General features: G+C 35.6%; 2 protein-coding genes across 2 annotated transcripts in view; one reads left to right on the top strand and one right to left on the bottom strand.

Moving 5' to 3' along the window:
* The window catches only part of LOC137408472 (monocarboxylate transporter 12-B-like), a 33,843-nt gene extending 32,721 nt beyond the window's left edge, over nt 1–1,122 (top strand). Inside the window, exon 9 of the mRNA XM_068095010.1 lies at nt 424–1,122. Within this exon, the coding sequence (XP_067951111.1) occupies nt 424–608 (185 nt within the window). The 3' untranslated portion in view covers nt 609–1,122. The remainder of the gene's footprint in view (nt 1–423) is intronic.
* A 139-nt stretch (nt 1,123–1,261) lies between these two features.
* LOC137408551 (monocarboxylate transporter 14-like) lies at nt 1,262–19,020 on the bottom strand. Its single transcript, XM_068095119.1, has 9 exons — nt 18,884–19,020; nt 14,216–14,365; nt 13,083–13,226; nt 12,618–12,800; nt 11,120–11,256; nt 7,559–7,901; nt 5,827–6,009; nt 4,146–4,310; nt 1,262–2,430 (listed from the first exon to the last, which is right to left on the bottom strand). Exons 1-9 carry the CDS (start codon nt 18,960–18,962, stop codon nt 2,252–2,254), a joined length of 1,563 nt encoding a protein of 520 aa, XP_067951220.1. The 5' UTR covers nt 18,963–19,020; the 3' UTR covers nt 1,262–2,251.
* Between the last annotated feature and the right edge of the window lie 6,340 nt (nt 19,021–25,360).

Below are 25,360 nucleotides of genomic sequence, written 5' to 3'. Positions count from 1 at the left end.
ATATATAAAGTCTGCAGCAAATGGAATATATTAAAAGGATATATAAAGTCTGCAGCAAATGGTTTGAAGCTTTTTAGACTGCAACAGTCTTATTAAATGTGTCAATGTTCATTTGCATATAAAAGCCTCTACTTGTTAAAACCAACTATTTTGCTAAATTCTCAAATTTTTTAAATAAAACATATTTTTGATATTATCAGATATTATCAGCTATCAGCTAAGAACCACTGTTCAATTGAGCTAAATTTATTTTTAATTTTCTTTTTAATTTCTTTGTATTAGCATCAGAATATGATCAAAATTAGTAGCAGCTATTCAAATTATGTAACTGACATTTGGCAACTTATTGCAGGTGCTATATATGAACGATATGACAATTTGATACAAGTGCTTATATGTGAACAATTTGACAATTTATTACAGGTGCTATATATGAACGATTTGGCAGTTGGCGGATGGTATATTTCTACATAGCAGGGGCTTTATTGTTATCATCTTCAATAGTGTGGCCCTACTGCATGATACGATGGCTCAGAGAAAGGTATGCTGCTAAAAGAGCCTCAAATGAAAGCTATGTTAGCAATGAACAGAGGGAAGCCAACTCTTGAATGTGCCATCTGTGTGCCATAATAATGCAATATCAAAATTGCAAGCAGAAACGTCCATGGTTTCAGGCTATTTAATATTTTATTTGATGTAATATTCTTTTACGCTTTAATCTAGCTGCAGTCTGTTTGTAATACAGGTAATAAAGCAGACAACTCCCATATATAGTCATATGATAAGTACATATTTTGACATCTGTTAAAAATGCATATTTATACCAGTACTTTCTTATAGTGGAAGCATTACAATAGTTACATTACATAGTTAATGAGCTGTTGTAAGTTTTTACAAAATATTACGGGTGCTGAAGCGCTCTGTGCATATTACATTTTATATTTTGACACTGTAATTATACCAACACAAGCCTATGTGTGATATCAGTTGATTGAACTCAGTCAAGTATTTTAGTAGTCATGTCCCATTATCAACAGTTGTAACAACTTACTTGAACACGCGAGTCACTCGACTGTTCTATGTGATGTCATTATGAGCCAATAAAATTGTGAAAACATGTCATGCTTGAGTCACTTGAAATTTAGAGTTCAGTATTTTGATACAGTTTCAGAACTTAACAGAAAGTTAAATTCCAATTTACTCCAATAATTGAAATGTTTTGAAAATCTTGATTGTTCAAAGTGTATTCAGTGTGTTGAAACATCAAGTGCACCATATAATTATTTCGTTCAGCACATACTAAGCTAAAAGAAAACCTTAAATTCTTCAGTGACTGTTAAAAATTACAGAGTGCACAACTTAAAAATTAAAGAAAAAATATTGTTGATGCGCAAAGAGTAGATGAATTCTGACACATTAAAAGAAAGGAAAGCAGAATCTAATGAAATTCCAAGACAAAAACTACATGAAGCTTAATAACTCGATTCGTAGACAACTATAGATGCTTTTTATATTTTGAGAGCAAGCAGCTTCTGATGCACTGACAGCAAATTCTCAACATTTGGACTGCTCAGTCTAACATAGTAATTAAAGATTTGTTAGAGCGACTGTCACTACAGCAGTACATCAATGGTGCAACAATGGTACTACAATAGTACTACATTCCTACTACAGCAACACTACAATAATACTACAGTGTTACCACAATTGTAATACAGTGGTACTACAATCCTACTACAGTATTACTACAGAAGTATAACAGTCTTACTACAGTACTGCTCCATTGGTGCTATGTTAATACTACAGTGGTAGTCAGAGGTGGTAAAGTCCTACTGCAGAGGTATTACAGTAATACTACAGTGGCTCTACAATGGACTACAATTGTACTACAGTGACACTACATTCCTTCTACAGTAATACTACGGAGGTATCACCATCATCCTACTACAGTACTGTTATAATACTACAGTGGTACTACAGTGGTACTACAGTACTGCTAATGCCTTAATAGGGAATCACTGACGTAACAGAATTAAAAGATCCGGCTACTAGAATACTGGAAAGCTAATGGAAAGTTGTAGTTGCACTTCACCGCTAAAGCGTTATCACATTAGATTTATAATTGCTGTTGTATGGTTGAAAGACATTTTGTAGCACACGCAAATAGAATACTACTAACAACAACCTGTTATAACGAGTCATTACACAGCCTCAACAACTTTACAGTGCTGCCTCTAATACACAGTAGTATTTAATCAGCTGTCAGCTTGGTGACAGTTTGGTTTGTGTTTTCAGTTGAACTTCTAGAACATTTCTGGCTGCACCATCTCCATAAACAATATGGCCACACAACAGTTGATGCTAGCAACATCATAGCCGCGATGTAGAAGTAAATTATCTTCCAGCTGCCAAACGCATCAAATATAGCACCTGCAGAGACATGTCAAATATAGCACCTGCAGAGACATGTTAAATATATTACATATAGAGTGATAGTGTTCAAACTTGTAAAGGAGTACAAGTTAGTATAATAATTTCATGCTGCTTTAAAAGGATGTTGTACTTGGTGTTTAATTTTTGTGCCATTTATTCAAAATATCATCTTGAAGTATGGCCGTGAAAATATGACCTTGAAAAGCATGACCTTGAAAATGCAATAAAATAATTAGCGAGCGAATTTAACGTTATTCAATGACCTTGTTGACGGAGTGATTGAAAAGATTTTATATACACATCGTATGAAAATACTAAAAAATGTACATGTATATACTATATATACTGTATATAATTATGCGGTACAATCTCACTGCATTCAAAATTAATCAATAAAAGGTTTTTACAGCCTTAAAGGTTGACTTGCAACAAAATTCCCATTACAGTTATTTGATATCAAATGGTTCATCATGTCTTACTCTGCTGTGTTGTAGGTGCAAAATATGTGGAATTGTTATTACAAGCTCCTAAAAGCTCAAAAACGAACAGTTAATCACCGCCATCTTGAAACCGCCGTAGATCGGAATCAGTTCATTTCTCTGACGTAGTCATTACATTTGGTTATTGTTTTGTCCCGTGATGGGGTCACGTGAATTGCAAGGCCATAAAAGGCTCAATATAAAACTTCTCGTAGCACTAGTTTATGACAAACACTTCGAGTTTTACCGAAGAGCCTTACCAATTATAGGTGCTCGCTAGTTTACAGTTTTGTTTTGGCTTGGTCTAATCGTCTACTCGTAATCTGATCATGTGACCCATACTTCCTGCCAAACAGCGAAAATCATTTTTGCAGTATTTTTCGACTATCACAGATGACCAACAGGCTCGGCATGTTTATCACAGGATGATATGCACTCCTTCGAGCTAAGGTTAAAAAATTGAACAAATTATTACGGTAGGTTTTGAGATATCAGTGCTCAAAGTGACAGCATTACAATGTTGATGAAATATACACGTAAAGACAATAGACATGGTTTTATTGAATTCCTAAAGTTTATTTGTGAAAATATTTCGACGAATGAGGTTGCATGAATGTGTAAACAGAAGCCATCTTGTTCAACCATGTCCCATTTGAGCCGTTTTAGAAAGGGATTGCAAACTACGGCGTTTTCGTGATGGCTGCAATTTACTGTTCATTTTTGAGCTTTTAAAAGCTTGTAATCACATTTCAACATATTTTGCACCTACAACACAGCAGAGTAAGACATGGTGAATCTTTTGATACCAAATAACTGTAATGTGAAATTTGTTGCAAGTCAACCTTTAAGGTGATAGTGCATTGGTCCTGATGAGTGTTGCATAGAAATGCTATTGCTAGTGTACACAATTCTTTATAAATAAAATATAAAGAGTTTTCAGCTGTTGGATACAGGTGTTTAAAAGGTTGAAATGAATAATTAGTACGAGACTCGGCTTGGTTGCCTTTGCCCAGTTTCGCTCTATCAATTTCTAAGGCTAAGTTCTTATATTTATATATAATATATTATATATAAATATCATAAATAAGTTATATATTTATCATAAATAAAAAGAGCTGACAAAAATTATCAGAGGAATAGGAGTGAAACTTTTTAAGTTTGCCAAAGTTTAAAAATTATGTCTTCCAATACAACACGACTGCACAATTGCTACGTAAGTGCTGTGGGACTCACCTGAAATGTATGTTGTACACCCAAAAGAGATGCAAGCAAAAAACAATTGTATAGACATGCCACTGGTGACGTAGTCCTGCCCAACCATCTCTCCGATGACTACAGGCAGGATACTGAACACAGATGTTCCAATCAGAGACATGCCTGCCAATGCCAATGAGATACCTGTAGATAGGCATAAGCGTGTGAATTGGTTAGCTTTTCATTCAGCCTCAAATAAAGTTTTTACGTTATAAATTGGGTTTCATGAAGTGGTATTTATTCTAATTATTTTATGTTGTAACAAACAGTTTTTTAATGTATTGCAATAAGCAATTGCCAAACATTTTCTCCATTTGTGTTTTTCAGTTTACTTGGTTATTGTTCATGACCTCTGCTGAATAAACTTTGGAGGCCTCATTACAGTTAATTATAATAGCATATGAGTTAGTACAGTTCATGTTAGCCTTGAAACAAATAAATAGTCTCTCCCTCTCTCCCTCTCCCTCTCTCTCTGCCCCTCTCTCTCTCTCTCTCTGCCCCTCTCCCTCTCTCATCTTCTCTCTCCGGTTCTCTCTCCCTCTCCCATCCTCTCTCTCCATCTCTCTCCTTCTCTTTCCCTTTCTCTTCCTCTTTCTCCCTCTCCCTCTCTCTCTCTGTCTCTCTCCCTCTCCCTCCATTTTCTTCACTCTCTCTCCCTCTTTCTCTCTCGCTCTCCCCCCTTTCCCTCCCTCTCCCTCCTTCTCCCTTTCTCTCTCTCTCACTCTCACTCTCTCTCTCTCTCTCTCTCTCTCTCTCTCTCTCTCTCTCTCTTCTTTCTCTCTCCCTCTTTCTCAATCTCTCTCCCTCTTTCTCCCTCCCTCTCTTCATCAAACATGGATGGGAAATGACCATACTTCAAACTATTGTTCACTCCATAAGATGTTCTTCACTACTTTCATCTTAAATTAATTAAGGGATTTCTTACTATGCAAAGGTAACGATGGCCAAGTGAGTACACATATGACTCCACAGACTTTTATGTATATACTATATACCATATACAAATAAAATTTCAATCATATATATCTTTTTACTCATAAAAACCATTGCATGAAACCTCTGAACAAACTTACAATATGTTTTCCAAGTTCACTATTTTCAGGCCTGTAATTAGGTGTTGTACAAAACATGCATAATCATGTCTCACAAGCATAACCTCGCAAATACACGCAACACAACGCAACACAACGTTATTGGTGCAGACTGAATAATGCCCTTGGCTAAATAATGACCAGAAAAATAACATCAGTGATGTGATTTGCTAATCATGGACCTTGGAATTGACAAAAGTACGCAATGAGGAGTTAAGATAATGAGTGCTGACCTTATCACCTGTACCTATCTACCAGTATTTGGTCAGACGGGTCAGCTGTCATGTAATAGAATGTTATTAAACAAATACTGGCAGCAGTTTGCTGTTTGCATGCATGCCTGAAGTATGTCAGCCTCCATTAAGATTGGATAAGTAACAATATTTTGGCTAAATGGTTCAGATTCTGCCTTTCAGGACAAATTAGTTGTAATTAAAGATAGCATCCAAGAAACAAATAAACAATTACTGACAGATCTATGTTCTATTGGCAGATCTGTGGTTGTTTAGACAGGCGCACTAGTTCATATAAGTTCAAATGATTCAACTCAGCACGTCATGTCAGGGTACCTGCAAGACCAGATATCGAGGCACATATGAGGCAAAAGAAGCCAGGCACTAGCATGGAAAGAGCGTATTGAGTCGTAATAGTAACTAGTTTCAGGTCAGCAAGATGTCCATTCAGAATTCTACATGGAACCTCGACGACGCCGCCTATCATCATCGCAATTGTCACTGTTTCTTTTGAAAGTCCTGTTAAAAAAAGATAACGAGCTGTTATACATTTTGTACTGCTAATAGTGCTGTAGAACATAAGCCCTCATCTATTTGGAGAATGGTCTAGAGTCTAACAAGTGTTTTGGTTGGAGTAAAACTGGTTTAATCATGGAAGCACTCAAAAACAATGAATTATCCTTTTCATATGTCAAAACAGCCTTAACTCCACTTGTGTATAATTTAAACCTTATAGGGAGAGTGTTAATGTAAATCTAAGTGACAACGTAAGCGACAGTGTCATGTGTCACTGACATGCATAAATGTCAGATTTCAGTGACGTGTGCCATTGCCAGTGGGTAGTGACATACGTCAGTGTCATTGCCAATGCCATATAGGTGTCAGTCAGTCAGGCAAGAGTCAGTCAAGCGGGTGTCAATCAGTCAAGCAGGTGTCAGTCAGTCTCAGTGTCAATGTCAGTGTTATGTGTTCGTGTAAAATTTTAGTGATGGTTTGATGTGTGATTTGAATATAACATGGTTTAAATTTTACAATTCCAGTATTGTCACAAATTGTAATAAGACATGACATAGAAATTGAAATTGTTTAAAGCTTTTACTGCTGTTTATACATTAATTTCTGCTCATTCACTAAGTACTGCAGAACATTTTCAAAATTACGCAATAGATTCACTATTGTGGAATTCAACTTGAATAAAATTGAGTACAAACCTTTTATTGACAGTATCGTCATTAAAGCCTGGTTTCCATATGACAGCGCAAGGAGCGCAACAAGGCGCACGACGTCGTGCGTAGGCCAGTTGTGATATGGAAACGTCAACGCACGACGGTCGCGCGACGTGCGTACGCTGATCGCAAGTATCCAACAGAATGGATCCTTGCGATGGGTGCGTGCGATTATGTATCCCACAATACACCGCTAAACCTTTTCAACCTATCCCACAATTCCAGCGAAGGGCTTTGTTCCGAAGAAATCGGTCTCCAGTACGAAAGAGTAAGCCTGATTTTTATATGACAGCGTAATTTCGCAACGGAGGTCTGTTTTTCCGAAGAAATATGTCTCTCCTACGAAAAAGTAAGGAAAATATCCACCCTGTCCAATGCAAGCATGGAGCTTACGCGCGATATAGAAACACTGCCTCGCGGCCCAAGAAATGCATTGCGCACGATCACTGGGCCGCGCGCGATCATTGCGCTGTCATATGGAAACCAGGCTTAAAAGTTCAAACATCAGAACAAGGGGCCTGTGTTATGAGTCAGTGACATCTATTAATAACAGATGTCAGTGTCATTGTCAATGGCGGTGTAAATGACAGTGACAAAGGGTCAATTTCAAGTGTCCCTTCTATGTGTGAGTGGCAGTGTCAAAGATGGTGTCATGGTGTCATTTGAGTATACTGAAGTGAAAGTTTTCAAACATTAGTAGCGTCACAAATTACAATAGAAGTCACTAGGCGAACAATTGAAGTTATTTGATGCTTTCACAACTTTGCTGCGTGTATATTTATTTTTGCTCCTTCACTTACTACTATGAAGCGCTACAAAACTTACACAATAGGTTTACTTACCTGATTCTTTGCCAAGAGCTGGTAAGAATTGAAAAACAATGAACCCTCCAAATATAAAGAAAGTTGATGAAATGAGCACTAGGATAAACCTTGGAAGAATAATAACTCTCCATAGAAACTTTTCTTGCCGAGTCTCTACGGCTGGGCTAGATGAGCTTTTTTTAAAGCGGAGCAAAGTTTCAGACCGAGATATGTTTTTAATTGATTTGCTGATGGCGCTTTCTTGGACAGCGGAGGTAGGAAAATTTGAAGCTGAGAGAAAGGCGCTACTCTCAACTTGGTATTTGCTTTCCACATGACTAAAAGAAGCACTTCTCTGCCTTTCATAATCTTCACATTCTACCTAAAATAAATGCTTACTGAAGTTTCCGCTTTAGCAAACTACTCAGCATCTTAAACCGACCGAACATATACAATTTTAAAACATAAATTAGACATAAACATTTATCAAACATATAAAAAAAGTAAACTAAGCAAGTTTCTAGTTTTCATGGCATAAAAATCATGTGTCTTGCATTCAAAGCACTCAAAGCATTCAAAGCTACCAAAAGAAATAGTGCCTCTATTAAACAAGACACAGGTTTAAAATCAAAATTTCACGTCTTTAAAAAGTTATTTTTATGAGAACAAATTCAAACAATTAAGGTAGAAAAAGGTGAAATGGCAACTTTTAACCGTATAATTAGTTTTAATTTGTGTATTTTAGTATTTTATAGCATATTAACCTGTAAATGAATAGTAAAACTATAACACACTGTTAACCCAGATTTGTACAAGTCTATACAGTCATACTTCGACTTACGAGCTTAATGCGTTCCGAGACTGAGCTCGTATGTCAATTTACTCGCATGTTGATGCAATTTATTCATATATAGAACAATAAAATATATATTGATTCGTTTCCATACTCTAAAAAGAAGCAAATAAAACACTCAAAACAAGATATTGTAACAGAAAGAACATGTTGGTTATTGTCCTAACTTACCAAATGCTTTCAAAAAGCAACAAATAAAAAATAATGCAAGGAAATGTGATTAATTAAAACGTAAAATTAAATACAGTGAAACATGGATAACTCGCTCTCGGATATATCGAACACATGGTTAACTCGAAAGGATTTGCTTGGTCCGTTCCCATGCAATGATAAATGGCTTTATATAACTCGACCTCGGCACCGTTAACTCGAACAGTTTTTTGCCGAATTCACAAACGTAGTTTTCGTTCAATTTATTTCGAAGGAGTTTCCACTAGTCGCGGAGCTGAGATTACTCTGCTTTCTTAATGAAAACACTTTTTATACGCGTATAGTGTACATATAATTTCCCCCGTACCGTATAATGGAACCGAAAAAGAAATCGTATAAAAATGATTATTAGGGTCGCCAAGACGTTCGGTTAGTTACGGCCAAGCTATAAACGTTAGAAGGTATTAGCGATAAAAAATTAATAAAGATAGACACAGCATGCAAAATACATATTGTAACAGTGATTATATGCGAATACATAAAGATAAAGTGTCCCAAATAGGCTCGTGGCTTGGCGTCCGCTACAACAGACATCCGCTTTACGATGGCATCACGCAAGCAAAAAAAGCGTGGAAACCTTCTGACAAACTTAAAGTACTCGAGGAAATCAAAGCAGCACAAAAGCTATCAGCATTATCAAAAAGAGAAAATCTTCCAAAAAGTACAGTGTCAACATGGATTAAACAAAAAGAAAGAATAAGATCGTTATGTGACCAAAATTCATCAAGGCTAAGAGATCGTTCAACGTCGCTCGAAGATTTGGATGGTGTATTATTGACTTGGTTTAGACAAGTGCGTAGTGAAGGCGTACCTATCGTTGGGCCAATTTTGTTAGAAAAGGCTAACAAGTTTTTAAGGACTATAATAACTGTTTAAAATCTATTTCTACAATAAGTCACAGTGTTGATCTTTGTCAAAAGATACATTGTCACAGACTACACTCGATAAGTTTTTTAAATGAAACAACTGATCAGATGTAAAGCATGCTTTTTTGCATTGGTCATAAGTGTTTACTTATGTCCAGTTTTAAAAATTATCAGAAAAAAAAGATATTTTTCTATTGGGCTGAGATTTGTTTGCAGTTTTAGGTGATTTGACTGACAAGACGTTTTAAGATTAAAATTGGCAAAATTGATCTCGAGTAAAACACTAAGAAGAAAAAATGTCTTCTGAGCATTTTAACCGCGATTAGGTTTTGCCAATTTTAATCTGAAAAAGTTCTGGCAGTCACATCACCTAAAACAACACACAAATCTCAAGTGTATAAAAATATCTATACTTTCTGATAAATACTTTAAAACTCCACATCAGATGCCCTTTAACTTACAACAAACAACCTATACTTTAGTTTTATATATATATGTAGTTTGTATATGTATCTACTGATAAATACATTCACTTGTGACTGTGCTCTGATAACTTGAACGCTCTGATAACTGAAATACTTTCGCTCGGTCCCGTGAAGTTTGAGTTATCCATGTTTCACTGTACATACAATAGCAGCTAACGCTAGCATTTGCCAGGGAGGGAGAAATAAGTTATCCTTCACTACAACAGTTGACTTTGATAAGTTTGAATTTTATCAAAGTCTTAAAAGACAAAATTAGAAACAAACCTAAAAGCAAACTTTCATTTTTAACTTAACGTAATTAAAATTTTCTTCGGCGTTCATAGTTTGAAGTTTCTCGCTGGTTAGCTAATTTTTCATCTGTTTCGCTTTCACGACCGGTCGGCCATTTTAAGATAAACCTATCTATGGACATTTGCCTTTGTTGTCATTCAATTAGGAAATTGAATTTTGCGATTATTGGGGATTATTGCGATTATTATAGGAAACTGCCCTTTGCGATTAGGACAAATACAGGTGTCGTCACAAAGGGTTAATGCACGACCGCTAGCCAACTTGTCCGAATGTCTATTTTTATAGTTTTGATAGATAGCACCGGCCTTTTCACATAGCATCGTTTCAGTTACGCTGTCACCGGCCAATTGTTTGTCTTTTATCTAATGCCTGAGCAGTCTCTCCATCAGCGGCCGTGAAGATCGCTGCGCCGTTTAGAAACTATGGTTAGTCCTTTTGCAAACTAAATGCCCTGAATATAATCCTTCGTTTAATAATTGTGAATGTATTTCTGTCATATTGCTGAGCTAGCTCAATCACACATACACAGTTCGCATATTTTTCAATAATTTTTCGTTTAATATCAATTGTTATCATTTGCTTTATTTTGCATTATCTCTCATTTTACTGTCAAACTTTCGGTCTACGCACAGTACTTTTAATTCACATATTTCTGCACTGAAAATCGCAAACAAAAACACGGTACAAAAGTATAACCTGAGCAGTTAAAAAAATACAGAGTGATGCTGTTCTCATAAAACACCTCCGACATACTTGGCAACTAACTCACGTGCTCATATCTCAAACAAGGCTCGTATATTAGTGCTAAAACTTGCTTGAGAGCTGGCTCGTATCTCAAGTTTCTCGTACGTTGGGGCACTCGTAAGTTGAATTATTACTGTATAGGCTGTTTTACCTTTAAAACCTGGTCACCTGACTTTACAGAGCTATCCGATTCCTTGATCTTCTTCAAGGAGTTAGCTCCTCTCTCAGAGTAGAAAGAAATGGGCCGGAATAAACAGACAGGTATTAGAAAATTCAGCGTAAAGCCTCCTAAATCAAAAAACCTCATTAATTTAAAAAGCTCACTTACACTTATTATGAGTTTAAAGCAGAAGATGAGCATAGTTTTTAAGAAAGTTTTTGAAAGTATGTTGAATTAACCTTACAAAGATTAGACAGGTGCATGTATGTGAAAATTAAATAATAAACAATAATGTAATACGCATATTTGCTCCATAGGTCATTGCTATTTAGTGCTCTTCACCAGATGCCAACAGCATTTAAAATATGAAAATGGAATAAATAAATATATTCCATTAAATAAAAAAAACGTGAGAAAAATTGTCATAAATCCAACAAAGAAAAATTTATAAAGATTATAAGTAGGAGTTGCATGCTTTTGATTATAAGGAGTTGCATGCTCCTGACTTTGAAAATTAGTACAGTTCAGCCTCGGTTCTCGAACACGATCCGTTCCAAAAAGATTGTTCGCAAACGAGATCTAAAACAATTATTGCCATTAGAATTAATGTATTTAAATTTTAATCCGTTCCAAGCTGAGAAAACCACTTCGGTAAAGTATTTTTTTAAACATTTTACACCATAAACTGTACTGTATACTACATACTATAAATTAAAATGGGTAGATATAGATCGTGTTTATTTTTAATAAAAAAATTTCCAACTATGATGATGAAACAGAAAACAAAAAGCAAACATTTCGTACGCTTTGCTCTTAAAACATCGAAAACATTAGAGGTTAAGATACAATACCAAAAATCGCAGAAATTGATAATAAAACAGCAAAAATTGCAACAGATCAGTTACATCAAAAATCGTGTGAAAATGAAAATAGAGACATCAATGGCACGTTTACTTCACATCTTTGAAAAAGAATCCTCCTCCTCCAAAACATTTTAGGGTATCTCGACTGGAGGAGTTGTGTCCCTAAAAAATCTCTTCGGTAGAGGCGACGTCCTCCCAGATGGCTCCTTCTTTAAGTAAAGAATTTATGAGGCAAAACTTCTCCCTTTGTTTGAGAACCTTCTGAAAGTGGCTCAGAACAATGTCGTTAAACGTTTTCCGAATGTTTAATTTCAATGTGCATGCTGGGGTTTGGTAAAGAAACCGTATTTATGGTCGAGATCCGAGACGAACTAATCTCAAATTCTTTTGGTCGAGAACCGAGTTGGTCGGGAACCGAAGCGTTCGAGAACCTAGGTTCCACTGTACATGTATATTTACTATCATGCTGTACAGCAGTTGCAGTCTTACCCATGTCTCTCTGCACTTATGTAAAAATATTTTTGCAATAACAATATATATGTTTGAAACGGTATGGTCATTGAAAGACTAATGACACTAGAAATATATTACAATGTTTCTAGAAATAATGTCCATGAATTACTCACCATAGAGCATGCAGGCACCACCAAAGGAGTAATTGTCAAATAGAAAGCGCAACAAGTAAGAAATTATAGCGTATCCAAAGCCTGAACCACTGGCTATTATTCCTAGTGCTAAGGCTTTCCTTTTTCTAAAGTATGATCCACTAACAAGCAATGGGGTCAAGTACATCATCTCCTCTCCGATACCTAAAAACGACAACATGCTAACAACCTTTTTTTAACGCTTTGACTTTCTTACTAACTAGATTTATGACTGTACAAATTTCTCTTTGTCATGTCGCTCTGGTTTTTCTTCCCACTGCTAAGACTTTATCATAACCTGTTTTGTGTTGCCTTCTATTTCAAAAACAACTCCAGACTGCCTAGTAATGCTTTGTTAATACCGGTATAATAGAGCGGAAGCTATAAATATCTTGTGCCATATGCAATTTTATTTATATAAAAACTCAGGCTATCAGTGTTACGAACCAGCGATGACGCTGTAAGAGAGAAGCATTGCAGGTAGAGTTGTACAATAGGCCAGACCAAGGTAGCCAACCATGTCAAGGATGAGACCGGCAGCAGCCACAACTCTGTGTGATGATTTGATGATGAGGAATCCAACAAGGGGAGCTGTAAAGTAAATAAGGGGGTCAAATAATTTTATTAGAAAAATATGAAAATAATAACAAAAACGTATTAATAATAATTAATTTTATCGTATTCTAAAGTCAAAACAAAATGTGCAAATAACTTGAAAATAATCCTACATAATCCTAGATAATCCTGCATAATCCTAGATAATTCTACAATGGCTGCAAAACAAACAATTTAATTTTAATCAGAAATAATTTCTCCGCGAAATAACTATTTTTTATACACAAGGAGCAGCTCGGGTCAGCAACAATTACTAAATATGAAAAATTTGAATTCTTGTGCTATATAGTCTGCTTACATGTAGCAGACTATCTACTGGGCTTACAGAAACATGTAATACTTTAGGCAATGTACTACTACCCCATAATCTTTTTTTATTGAAAGACTTTATGGAGTCTTGTTTGAAATAGCCAAAGATTCATCTTAAACACCACAATACCAACATATTAATGGGTGCGGTGTTATGGAACCTCGATTTTCCAGTACCTGTCGCTAAGGAATTTAGGACAATAATGCACTATCTTCAATTATTATGGGGAATAATATAAAAAGTTATAACATTAATTTGAAAGTCTGAAAACTATCATCTCATTCTTTTGATTTTGTTTTCATTCAAATTTGTTCAAATATTAAAAAAATTACACGCCATCATTATCAATTTTAACTGTGTGAGAAATATTCGCCCTGCTTAGGTGTTCAAATTTCCCTCTTATATGGCAGATTGTGGAAAGTATCAGTAAAGATGTTTAGCCGGCAGCATCTGAATGCACCATCCTGCCAAACAAAGATAAAAGAGGACCAATCTCAACTTTTTGTTCACATAAATCAAAATTTGCAAAAGTTATTGCTGTATAAAATTTGTACAATTTTTTCCTATAGCAGAAAAGTCTGTTATTAAAAGCTTTCACAACTCACAACTCAACTCTGAACACGGAAAAGATGAATAAGCAACAGAATACACTAACCTAGTATGGAGCCGAGTGCAAACTTTAAAGAGAACACCCATAACAGTTGGGAGGGTGAGTAGACTCCCTCGTACTTTTCTATTAGCTCTAGCAATATGATTCCTTGGCTTTTAAATCCTCCTGATTGAAGAGCAAATAGGCAAAAGGCACCTGAAATTATACATAGGATGTACATCATACTTGTACACATATAGTTTACTTGTTTGTATGTTTGTATACATCTTACTTGTACACATGTACACATATAGTTTACTTGTTTGTATATGTATATACTTCATACTTGTACACATGTATACATATAGTTTACTTGTTTGTATATGTATATACTTCATACTTGTACACATGTATACATATAGTCTACTTGTTTGTATATGTATATACTTCATACTTGTACATATGTACACATATAGTTTACTTGTTTGTATATATGTATATACTTCATACTTGTACACATGTACACATATAGTCTACTTGTTTGTATATGTATATACTTCATACTTGTACACATGTATACATATAGTTTACTTGTGTGTATGTGTATATACATCAGATTTATACACATGTACATATATACCGTACATATATCTATTTATATGTGTATATACAATGTACTTATTAATTTTATTGTATGTGTTAGCAGATGTTGATATAATTTTTTACCCAAACAGTTATAGTCGATAGGCAACCACCATTATGTATGCGCTCTTGCTTTATGACTTGTATATTGTTTAGGCAAACTTATTTCTTATAGTTTTGGCATATTTTTGCACAGTTTACAGTATTATGGTTCGTGATATCAAACAAGATCGTATGAGTAAACAGCTTCTAAAATCTATGAATCAAGCATTATTAATAAATGCTGTATAATGTCCTACCTTCAGATGTTAACTGTGTCACACCTGACCTAATTAGTATGAACCACTTTATACCTTCATGCTGGTATTAAAAATGTCATATAAAATGGCTGTCATTATAGATTACTAGTACCCTGGTCATCTAGATATATACACTTGCTGTCCTTATAGATTACTAGTACCCTGGTCATCTAGATATACACCTGCTGTCATTATAGATTACTAGTACCCTGGTCGTCTAGATATATACACTTGCTGTCATTATAGATTACTGGTAACCTGGTCATCTAGATATACACCTGCTGTCATTATAGATTACTAGTACCCTGGTCGTCTAGATATACACTTGCTGTCATTATAGATTACTGGTACCCTGGTCATCTAGATATACACTTGCTGTCATTATAGATTACTAGTACCTTGGTCATCTAGATATACACTTGCTGTCATTATAGATTACTGGTACCCCGGTCATCTAGATATACACTTGCTGTCATTATAGATTACTAGTACCCTGGTCATCTAGATATATACACTTGCTGTCCTTATAGATTACTAGTACCCTGGTCATCTAGATATACACCTGCTGTCATTATAGATTACTAGTACCCTGGTCGTCTAGATATATACACTTGCTGTCATTATAGATTACTGGTAACCTGGTCATCTAGATATACACCTGCTGTCATTATAGATTACTAGTACCCTGGTCGTCTAGATATACACTTGCTGTCATTATAGATTACTGGTACCCTGGTCATCTAGATATACACTTGCTGTCATTATAGATTACTAGTACCTTGGTCATCTAGATATACACTTGCTGTCATTATAGATTACCAGTACCCTGGTCGTTTAGATATACACTTGCTGTCATTATAGATTACTAGTACCCTGGTCATCTATATATACACTTGCTGTCATTATAGATTACTGGTACCCTGGTCATCTAGATATACACTTGCTGTCATTATAGATTACCAGGACCCTGGTCGTCTAGATATACACTTGCTGTCATAATAGATTACTAGTACCCTGGTTGTCTAGATATACACTTGCTGTCATAATAGATTACCAGTACCCTGGTTGTCTAGATATACACTTTCTGTCATTATAGATTACCAGTACCCTGGTTGTCTAGATATACACTTTCTGTCATTATAGATTACTAGGACCCTGGTCGCCTAATGTGCTATGAGAGATTGTCATGTGTGCCAGTATAGTACAGAGAATAACTATATGCGCAACTATTCTGAAGTAGTAGAAGGTAAATGATTGGCCAAGTTTGTAGTATGTGGTGCAATGGTGTTGAATGTTGTGGGTTCATATCCTGTGTAAAGCAATTTTTCCTAGGACAAACAGACCCAGGTTTTACTATAGTAAATATGTTTTGCCCTCAAGTGTTGTCCTGAAAGCCAGCTGTGGCAAAATCTAGTCTTGGTAAAATGTAAGCAAGCACACTTTTCGTTGGCTCTTATCTTTAGTTCTGCTGCCGGTGTCCAGATTACTCTGACATACTCTTATTGTTTAGGCTTTATTGTAGATGTTGCAGTAATAAACCAGAAAACAGATCAAATATTCAGATTTTTTCCATGTTCTTTACACGCGCCATGAATGGGTATGCGTAATAAAATATTGAAATTTTCAATTTTAAAATGTAGCATGACATAACCATTCATTCAGTATCTATCAGTATATTCACTATTCCAAATTATCTCCCGCATGACATTTCTAGCGACTTCTGACCAGCGCATTAGTGATTTAATCAATCAAACACTAATGAATCCAATAAAACACTTTCTATCATCTACCTAACGAGTTTGCTACATTCTCTTATCTTATTCTAAAAACAAGAAAAGGTATTTGTAAATATCTTTGACCACGAATTTTATTGGGCATAACCGCACATTCGCTTGTTCCTTGTTAATAAACTTTATTCAATTCCATCCATACCATTGTGCGCTTTCATCATGGCCAAAATTGCCATGATGAAAGAACACAATTTCAATTCTCCTGAAATAATAAGAGATGCGAGACTGAAATCTGAACACCCAAGTGTACCTAATCAAGAGATACCCTATTTCTAGGGTACCTGCAAGCACCCTATACATTGTTTTTAAAGTTTAAAAACCTCCAAGCATCCTCAACATTCTTTGTTTTTAGGGTTAAAAAGGTGTTTTAATTGAGTGTGTATTTCCCCTTACACATTTATCAAAACATCACAATGCTGATCTGGTTATTCAGTTAACAGATCTTTTATTTTGCACCTGAATGACAGCGCTTAGGCCATGCTGATTAATTTGAGAAGATAATTTTAGTCAACCTTGGTCAGCCTTGTAATTATATTCATGAATACATTTATATTTATATATAACAATGGGGTTGCATAAAGTTAGTAAAATGCAGCCCTTACTGTAAGGATATTTAACTGGACCTATTTATTCTCATTCAGAGCAGGTAACTCTGCCAACCTGGCATAAGCTTTTAAGTTTTCCGTCAAAACAGAATATAAAAAGTGCAAACCAGTTATATAACAAGCTTGAAAAATGTAAGAAATCGTAAGCGATGCGTGAATATCATTAATTATCTTACAAACCTTCCTCAGTCTTGCAACAAAACAGAAACAGAGCTGAGAAAAACAGTGAGCTTCAAATATATATTAATTTTCAAGTTGTTTAACAGGGCTGAAATCATTAGCATCTCAAATCTATTGCTGCTTCTATGTAGTTTTATGGCCTATTTTAAAAATTTCTTAATTGTAAAACAGGTCTTTTTCTTAACCTTTTGCATACTGCAAGTGGCTTGTGTTATGCAAGAGCCACATCAAGCTGCCCGTGGCCAAATGGCCAAGGGCAGCTTGGTGGGCCTTTAGTAGGCTCCGTATAACAGGTTTCTGTTTAGTGGGAAGTTAAATAATTGGCCCATTATATCTGTACTTCAACAAAAGGAAACAATTCTCTGCATGCGTTGAACCAATAGAAATCATGTTAACAGCCTGTGACGCTAGTTTCGCTTTGCCAAAACTTTATTTTTTATCGCAATGTCTGCTTCGCATTGACCAGTCGTGTTAGAAGCAGTACAGCTATGGAAGTGTACTAATCGTAGATCAATAGACTTCTGATGGTTATCTATAGAGCAATAGTACCTATGATGATTTTTTTTACCGGTAATAATAATGCCATTAGCGATAATAATATTAATAAGTCGTCCAACTTGGAACATGCTCGCTGTTACAGCAACAATGGCCAATAAGGTGTACGAGTTCCTTCTACAACACATTTCTAGTCTTGTTTATGGTATCAGCTACTGTAAAGTTTTATGCTAACTAACTTGGTATCGAAATATTTTTTATGGACTGTGTGGTTGAAACTTATAACAATTTACATGCAAACTTGCCAAATATCAGGGTTTATTGAACATTTAATTTTGTCCGGGTAAAAAAAATTAATTTTGTAGCGAAAGAGTTAAACTTCTCAGCCTAAATTATCCTGTTTCTTAGAACAAATATTTGTTAAATTGTTTGGTAAACAAGCAATAGTTGTCACTATAATAAGAGCAATGTCTTTCCGTTCGTCCATCCAACGCCAAGCTAAAAGTATTAAGAAAAAAGATTGCCTTCTACAGAAATCCAACTAGAACTAAGCCACTCAGCGCTTACTCTTTGTGGGAAGCTCTCCGTATACTGGTTACTCATGATGATCTCTCGCTGTGTACACGACCAGCAAGTCTACTATTGATTAATATTATCTACGGTAGTGTTTTAAATGAATTCTGATTCGTTGTGACTTACAGTTTGAAAGAAGATATAACTTACCTGCTACGATTACCCAAGCCCATCCTTTGTCTATAGGTATATCTCTGTCTTTCTCTGTCAGTTCCATTACATTGATCATCTATCCACAATGATGAGATAAGAGACTTCCAGACAGGAGCAGTCCTTTTACAATCCGCTGCACACTTTCTCGGCAGCATTCGGGACCCTCACATTAAATAGGCTCCACCTATAAATTTAACCATTTGCACTGCGGTAATGCTGGTAATTGATAACACATTAGGTGAACGGACCATCCGACATCAACTATCATAATACTTATAGCAGCTGCAATAATTGCTCTCCGTAGCATCCAAGTTAGTTCAAGTACGTTTTAATACTTTAATGAAATTTTGAAGTCTACTGGCTTCATGCCGCTGATCACCTGATATAACTAGGAACTTTTTACAGCTTGGAAGTTCCCTACTAGTGTGTATACAGTAGTGTACCAGTGTACCATGTGTATACAGTAGTGTACCAGTGTACCATGTGTATACAGTAGTGTACCAGTGTACCATGTGTATACAGTAGTGTACCAGTGTACCAGTGTGTACAGTAGTGTACCAGTGTACCATGTGTATACAGTAGTGTACCAGTGTACCATTTGTATACAGTAGTGTACCAGTGTACCATGTGTATACAGTAGTGTACCAGTGTACCATGTGTATACAGTAGTGTACCAGTGTACCATGTGTATACAGTAGTGTACCAGTATACCATGTGTATACAGTAGTGTACCAGTGTACCATGTGTATACAGTAGTGTACCAGTGTACCATGTGTATACAGTAGTGTACCAGTGTACCAGTGTGTACAGTAGTGTACCAGTGTACCATTTGTATACAGTAGTGTACCAGTGTACCATGTGTATACAGTAGTGTACCAGTGTACCATGTGTATACAGTAGTGTACCAGTATACCATGTGTATACAGTAGTGTACAAGTGTACCATGTGTATACAGTAGTGTACCATTGTACCATGTGTATACAGTAGTGTACCGGTGTACCATGTGTATACAGTAGTGTACCAGTGTACCATGTGTATACAGTAGTGTACCGGTGTACCATGTGTATACAGTAGTGTACCGGTGTACCATGTGTATACAGTAGTGTACCAGTGTACCATGTGTATACAGTAGTGTACCAGTGTACCATGTGTATACAGTAGTGTACCGGTGTACCATGTGTATACAGTAGTGTACCAGTGTACCATGTGTATACAGTAGTGTACCAGTGTACCATGTGTATACAGTAAGACAGTTTTGCTAGGATCGGTATCATTAAAAAAAAACATAACTGCGCATTGATAAGTACTCACTGATGCCCAGGCGTACACGCATTGCAGTTGCAGCTAAGATTTGCCTGAATATCTATGTAGTTGCATTACTAGCATTAGCTGCAGTAGTAAGCATGCGACAGCCATGCAGTATGCAGTATAATTGCACTGTGTGTTTTTTATTCTACACCGTATACAGTATACAAGCTGTATAACTAATTTATGATGCGTAGGAAGTGATTGGTGCAATGGTGGTATTACCTACAGCGCAGTGTTTAGAGATCGGATACAGCGGGAGTCTTTGCATTACACCATGCAATACAGTTGACTTTGACGCAGACACAACACAAACGCAAGAATGCCGCTCAAACTTGAGTATGATTGTGCAAACAAATTGATCCTGATAAGCTTATCGAATATGGTTGAAATGAAAATATATTATGGTTTTTATGTATATAATTTATGATATTTATAATTAAAAATATTATATAATATAATATTACAACAATAATTGTAATATTATGTTTATAATTTATAATATCTATATATAATGGTAATGATAATACAATACAATAATCTCAACTTCAGTGAAATGATGACTCCCCATTCTAAAATGATACGGTAGTTACAGCGCAAGTTCATGAACTTACTAAACAGCATTTGTCAAGAAGTGGTCCGCTTTCAACTTTCAAACACCAATGATTGGGGTGAGATCTTCAGGCAATGTGTAGCAACAGTGAACTTGCATTGCAGACATTTGGAGAGTCAGTTGATACGCAGTATCAACTTCATACTAATGCCCAGTTGCAGTGCACACGCGCTTTCAAGTTTTGAAGAATGCAGTTCTCAGTGTGCAGGAATTGCTGAGTTTCAGGTAGTGGGTCATGGAAGTGAATACGCAGCAGATCAGAGTGGACAGTTTGCAGTAGAAGAGCAGTTGTAGTAGCATTATACGCCTACTACATATTAGAAAGTTGTAATACGCTACAAAAATTACTACATATTGCACTGAAATGAGGGCGCAATGGAATGTGCCACAACCCTGGTTTTAGTAAATGAATATTTGAAGAGACCTCAGCAGATATAACAACGAGGTATCTGTTGTTATATTGGTAGAGGAGACAACCTACAGTTATACACCCATCATGTCAAAATAAGTGGCTTTCAACTTGTTGTTCCATACCACTAGTTCATGGCAGCTTTGACCATATAAAAAGCAGCTCATGTTATTTATGTAAGTAATATAGTACTGTATATCTATCTGTTTGATAAATATTGGAAAAATATCAATTTGCTCATTTTTAGAAAAATGGTAAACTGTTTTTCAACTTAAAAGCTGAGTTCACTAGAGACAAAGAGTATGTGAAGAATTCGTTCTACCAGCAAATCTGCTCCTCCATTCTTGAAGTGATGCCAGCTTATTTTGGAAATATGCCAAAGGTACAGCTTTTATTGGCTCCAAAAACTACAATTGAATTGAGACAACCGCTAGGTCTGATTACATTACTCACTCAAATACCAGTTTTTTCAAGATTAGCTATAGTTTTTGACCTGGTGGATGACCGGTCTATACAGCAGTCACTGCACTGATGGGACTACCTAGTAGGTTTTCTGCATTCTTTGTCATTTTGAGTATAAATTCACTTTCTTTATCTTACACGATACATACCACACATGCTTGAAAAGTAAGTTTTGTAGACAATCTGTCAGACACCAAAAGCATTCTCAAGTAATACACTCTATTTATTGGCAGCCATTGTATGTTTTCCTGTGATTGAAGATAAGGTCTGACCAACTACATTGTATAAAGACGCTAGTAATACTCCGATGGCCATCCATTTAATTTCAGACTGTTACACACATGCATGTTAAATTAATCATGTTAAATTTGACCAATTTTGTCAACAAATATAAACATTGTTTTTGTTGGATTTGTTGTCAGAATATGCGGATATGGCTATGCTACACTAAAACAAGGCTAAAAAGGGAAATACCAGTTGATATTTAATAGTATTAACAAGCTATGAATTAATAACAAATAACCTATTTATTTTAAGCACTCCCATAATTACAATGCAATAGGAGCATTTTTGATAATGACATGGTGGCTCCTGACCGTGTCATCATCATGCATAACTAGGAGATTTCCAGATAAGAAACAACAAATATAAAAACACAGAAGGTTTGTGGGTTAATAACAACCATATGTGTTTGATTGTACAACAAATATCCACCAAATACATGGACTTCATAGAATTGTGCTAAACAAGTAGGCCTATCGTACGAAGTGTCGCTACGAAGTGTCGCTACGAAGTGTCGCTACGAAGTGTCGCTACGAAGTGTCGCTACGAAGTGTCGCTACGAAGTGTCGCTACGAAGTGTCGCTACGAAGTGTCGCTACGAAGTGTCGCTACGAAGTGTCGCTACGAAGTGTCGCTACGAAGTGTCGCTTGCAAATACAAACTTGCTCACACTAATCAGCTGCGACACAGTTGATATTGTAAGGTAACACATTATATAGTGTAGTTATTAATAATGCTTGCTCTATAGATTTTGGAAGTTGTTTACTCATGTGCACTTGTTTGATGGCATGCATGGATATTAATGCTGTAAACAGTGCAACCAGCCAATGCTATCACATATATTTATGAAAGATGAAAACAATATAATGTAAATACAAATAATTTTGCAAAAACAATATAAAACATACAATGTAAGAGTGCAGCATAATTCATAGTCGCTGCCTAACAAAACCGTGGACAACCATGCAGTGCAAGGAGAGTTATCATCTAAGGAGAGTAACTAAATTGGATCCTTTTAATCGTAGAAACTTTACTGTGAAAGGTAAGAAACTTGAACAAATTTATTTTTTAAGTTTACAATTTTTTGCGTTTAAAGTTTTTACTCTTTACTAATTCCACTAAAAACCTTTGAAACTGGAAAACACTGAGACAGTAAACCAACAACATGGTACACCTTGCATTTATATAATTTATATATTACAAGCAGTATATCTATATATATATATATATATATATATATATATATATATATATATATATATATATATATATATATATATATATTTCTCAAAGTACATGTATGCATGTGTGTTCCTCCAGGTATAGCTATTATTAAAATAGCCTAGCTGGAAAATGCTGTCGGAAGGTCATGGAGTACCATCATTAGAAGCCTAGAGCGTAGTAACTACCATACTTTTCCGACTATTAACCGCATCCCTATATAAGCCGCATCTGCTTTATTTCCAAAAACCGATAATAAAACAATACATAGGCTGCACCCTTAAATAGGCTGCAGAACTCAGAACGGTGCTTTTTAACACGGCAGCAACTTTGCTGGTTAAAACGGAACAGTACCGTTAGGCACTGTTCCCTATTAACTGACGCTTTCTAACCCAGTGCCTAACGGAACAGAACCGGAGAACACTAACCAGAGATTCCGGTTAATGCGCCCTAGCGGTGAATGAAAAAACCACAGAATAGCCGCACCCTTATATAAGCCCCATGGCTCGAAACATCAGACAAAAGTAGCGGCTAATAGTCTGCAAAGTATGGTCGCTTAGTGGAATTTTCCATTGGCAATGTGCCAGGCTGATAGCTTGAAACTTATAGTTGTATGACAAAGTTTTAAAACCTTCATGGTTGTTTTTATTTTTCTCTTAATTTATTTCAACCACACAAAACACTTCTCTCATGATATGTAGTTTGAAAGTTAGAATGGGAAATGTTGTTATATGTTAAATACAAATCAATCTTCTGTCCAAATACTTTTTTATTACTCGGGCAACGCCGGGTAGCACAGCTAGTACATTATATATCTAATTTATATATTACAAGCATAATATGTATTATATATACAATATATTACGTGCATTATATACAATATAGGTTACAAGAACTATATATCTGTTATATATAAATTACGAGCAGTAATGTCAGCGATGCCCGGGATTTATTTCATTTCAATGTATAAATATTTATATAATATTGTTTTATAGCAAAACTCTATGACCGAGTTCTTCGAGGACAATCATCCTTTATGCACACGGAGGCAGAGTTTCTAATCAGGTAGATTGTGGAAAATTTATACTAAAGACAAAAGTTGGAAGATTGCATATTGAGACTGGCATCGCTTGAAGTATTTTTTAACCTGTTTTTTTTCACATTAAATAAGGAGTACTGGGTCTGTTCTTTATCTCTTCCCTCACATGAGAATTTGCTAACATCATGGAACTCCGCTCGTAGTAAACATTATACTTAAACTTTGGGAGGTGAATGTGTGGTGCAATGGTATAGTGTCTTGGTCCGACACCTGTGAATGTCACGAGCTGGAGACCAGCGTCAACCTACCGTTCACAGAGCACTTTAATTCAGTGTGATGGTTTGAAGCAAGCTAACAACACCAGAGTTTCGTAATATAGTGGATCTTGGACTTATTCTAGTTTGTTTATCACACATAATCTCAGTTAATCCCAGTTAATCCCAGTTAATCCACGTTCATATTTGTTAATCTCAGTTAATCTCAGTTGACCTCAGGTAATATTGGTACATATCCAATATTAGTTAACTAATATCTAGCTACTTTCTGCTACTTGTTATGTTGCAGCACATTCTATCTTTTAGCTTCACTCAGAATTTCTGCAGCCTTTTTATGTGAGAACCGCTCTGGATTTTCACAAAACTAGACAATAGAATTGACCTGAATGTGTAACCAAAGTTTGTGCAATTAGTAGAGACATTGGCTTAATAAAATAACAGAAGTTAAAAAAAACAGTTTTTGTAATTGAAAAAAAACTTCCATGATGACTTCAAAGTTTTAAAATTGATAAGCGACTGATAATCCTTAACAACTGATCTTCATGGATTATGAGAATCCATGAGATTTTTCTATAAGTCTATAATCCTATGAGAGCCTTCATATGGTTATAGAACTATTTGAAATGTCAATAAATTTCTACTCAGCAGGGGTATTATATTCAATTTTCTACTTCTAACATATTGTATGTGTATCGTAACAGGAAACAGATGGTTACAGTTTGTAATTTATGACTTCTATAAACTTATTATGTGAGTTCATGAGGTCAGAGTTCATGAGACCGCTCAGAGGTCAAGTAGCGACCAACAACTAATAAAAAAATTTGTTTAGTATGAATGTCTGTTGATAGCGTAATGGAAGGTGATTAGA

This window comes from Watersipora subatra, chromosome 11 (assembly GCF_963576615.1).
Source record: "Watersipora subatra chromosome 11, tzWatSuba1.1, whole genome shotgun sequence".
NCBI classification, from domain to species: domain Eukaryota; kingdom Metazoa; phylum Bryozoa; class Gymnolaemata; order Cheilostomatida; family Watersiporidae; genus Watersipora; species Watersipora subatra.
This window is presented reverse-complemented; position numbering and strand designations above follow the sequence as displayed.